This window comes from Antrostomus carolinensis, unplaced genomic scaffold (genome assembly GCF_000700745.2).
Source record: "Antrostomus carolinensis isolate BGI_N321 unplaced genomic scaffold, ASM70074v2 scaffold34271, whole genome shotgun sequence".
NCBI lineage: Eukaryota > Metazoa > Chordata > Aves > Caprimulgiformes > Caprimulgidae > Antrostomus > Antrostomus carolinensis.
In genome coordinates, this window is record NW_010296861.1 from 6,836 (window position 1) to 8,746 (window position 1,911).

At 40.5% G+C, this 1,911-nt stretch overlaps 1 protein-coding gene across 1 annotated transcript in view; it reads left to right on the plus strand.

The window, feature by feature from the left end:
* Positions 1 to 1,911, plus strand: part of LOC104533063 (doublesex- and mab-3-related transcription factor B1-like) — an 8,390-nt gene that overhangs the window by 988 nt on the left and 5,491 nt on the right. Inside the window, 1 exon segment of the mRNA XM_010178425.2 lies at positions 1,499 to 1,731. Coding sequence (XP_010176727.2) covers positions 1,499 to 1,731 — 233 coding nt within the window.

Genomic DNA, 1,911 nt, shown 5'->3' on the forward strand with positions numbered 1-1,911 from the left:
ATTCCTGCTCTCTCTCCCTTTCCTTCCTCAGCAGACACAGGTACCCAACTTGCATGTTGAATGTGCAGCCCTGCATTTATTCTTTGCCTTTTGCAGGGTTTGAAATGCGGGTCACATGGCTCTGCAGCGACAGGAGCAATGTGCTCAGCCTTGCCACTTATTGCAAAGTTGAAGCTTAAGCAAGTGGCTTTTCTCTGAAAGATAAATTAGCCTGGGAGGGAAATCAAATTGTGATCCACTCTGCTCTGCAGGTGCTGATGCATGTTTCTCTGAGTGCTCTCTCACTGTTTATAAATTAACAGGCACAAGCCTCCAGCAACAAAAATACTAAAAAGCTCAGCGATGGCAGGTAAATGGGGAAGTTACTGCTGCAGTTGCCTGAAGCAAACATTTTATGATAGCACTGTAAAAGAAAGAGACCTTTTGGCTTTAATTCCTGTAGCAAAGACTGAACTTGGCTGGGATCACTTGGTGTAAAAGTGCATTTTGTTTTTAAGAGCAGAGCATAGATTTTGCAGGTGGAACAGTTGTATGGTCTGTCACCTCTTAAATTGTTTCCTTTAATAGAGTCTTTCATGTGACTTGTCTAGTTTATTACTGTTTATTACAGTAACTTCATACTATTACTATTTGCTATAGTAATTTTACAGAAATCCCTACTGACTGCAGTAGTCAGTAGTCTGAGCCTCCAGAGAGTTGGCAGCCTGCAAGACGAGATGTTCTGAGAAGCCCAAAGGAGAGTCATTTCAGACATCTCTAGTTCCCACTCATCTGTCAATAACTGTTCCCCCTTTTTTTTAGCTTTGTTTCCTAAGAATATGATGTTTATCAAAGACACTGGCTGTACATGTTCCTGTCAATCCTTCCCTTAATAACTTTTTTAACCTGCTGTTAGGGACAAATAGTATAATTCTAGTACTCCAGAAGCTGACATACTCTCAAAGCAAATTCTACCAACAGGAGGATGTGCAGACAAGAAAGACTCTATTTGTATTAAAACAACCACTCTCTTTTTAACAAAATATTTCAAAGACCCATGGAAGATTCCAGATGCAAGATAAAAAACAAAGGAAGTAACTGATTCCTTGCCTGTGTACATCCCTAAAATTGAGCCTTTGTCTGTAAATTAACTTAAGAAGTGACAGGACTACATTTAGAACTCTGTTTCTGTAGATGTTTGTGTTATATTCTGCTAGTTAAAAGTCTTAAAGTAGGTATTCAAAGAATAAGATTCTGAAGCCAGTGCTTTACTAAGGACTAGCTTCACAGTGCACAAGGCAGAAAAGAACACAGATCATTCTGCATTACAGTATGATGTGCTGCACCTTTCCTTAGTTCCTTATAAAAAAACACAAAACATATTCATGAGGAGCTAAGCATGAAATCAAAGGGCCAGATTCTCCTGCCTGAGAGTGGAATTTGGTCCTACAGCTACTTCTATTGAACTCCACAGAATGACATGGATACGTTTATTTGTTCTTTTCTGATTGTTTCCTAGCTCACCCTGCTTTTCCTCCAGAATACATGGTCAACCCAGAATACCTGGAGAGAGAACCTCCAAAAGTGTACCCTGGGTGTTCTGGAGTATATCCTTACCACCCATTTCCCATGGGATTTGCCTTCAATCAGTCAAGCTGTAGGGGGGCACCATCACCTTCAGGGATATCACTTCAGAGAGGTTTCCGACACATTCCTGGCAACTATGGGCCAGGGAATGCAGCTTCTGTGTCAGTAAGTAGCGGTCTTAATTACCTCTGGAAATACTGCTGTCTTTACTTTTAGCTGCCTTGTTGTGTTAAAGTATCCATGAAAAGTTAGCCTGCTTACCAGTTACTCCACAGCATTTTGATATATTATGGTGAAGAAAATATTAGCAGATGGTGATTCTAATAGTCTGACCTGAACTCGGAA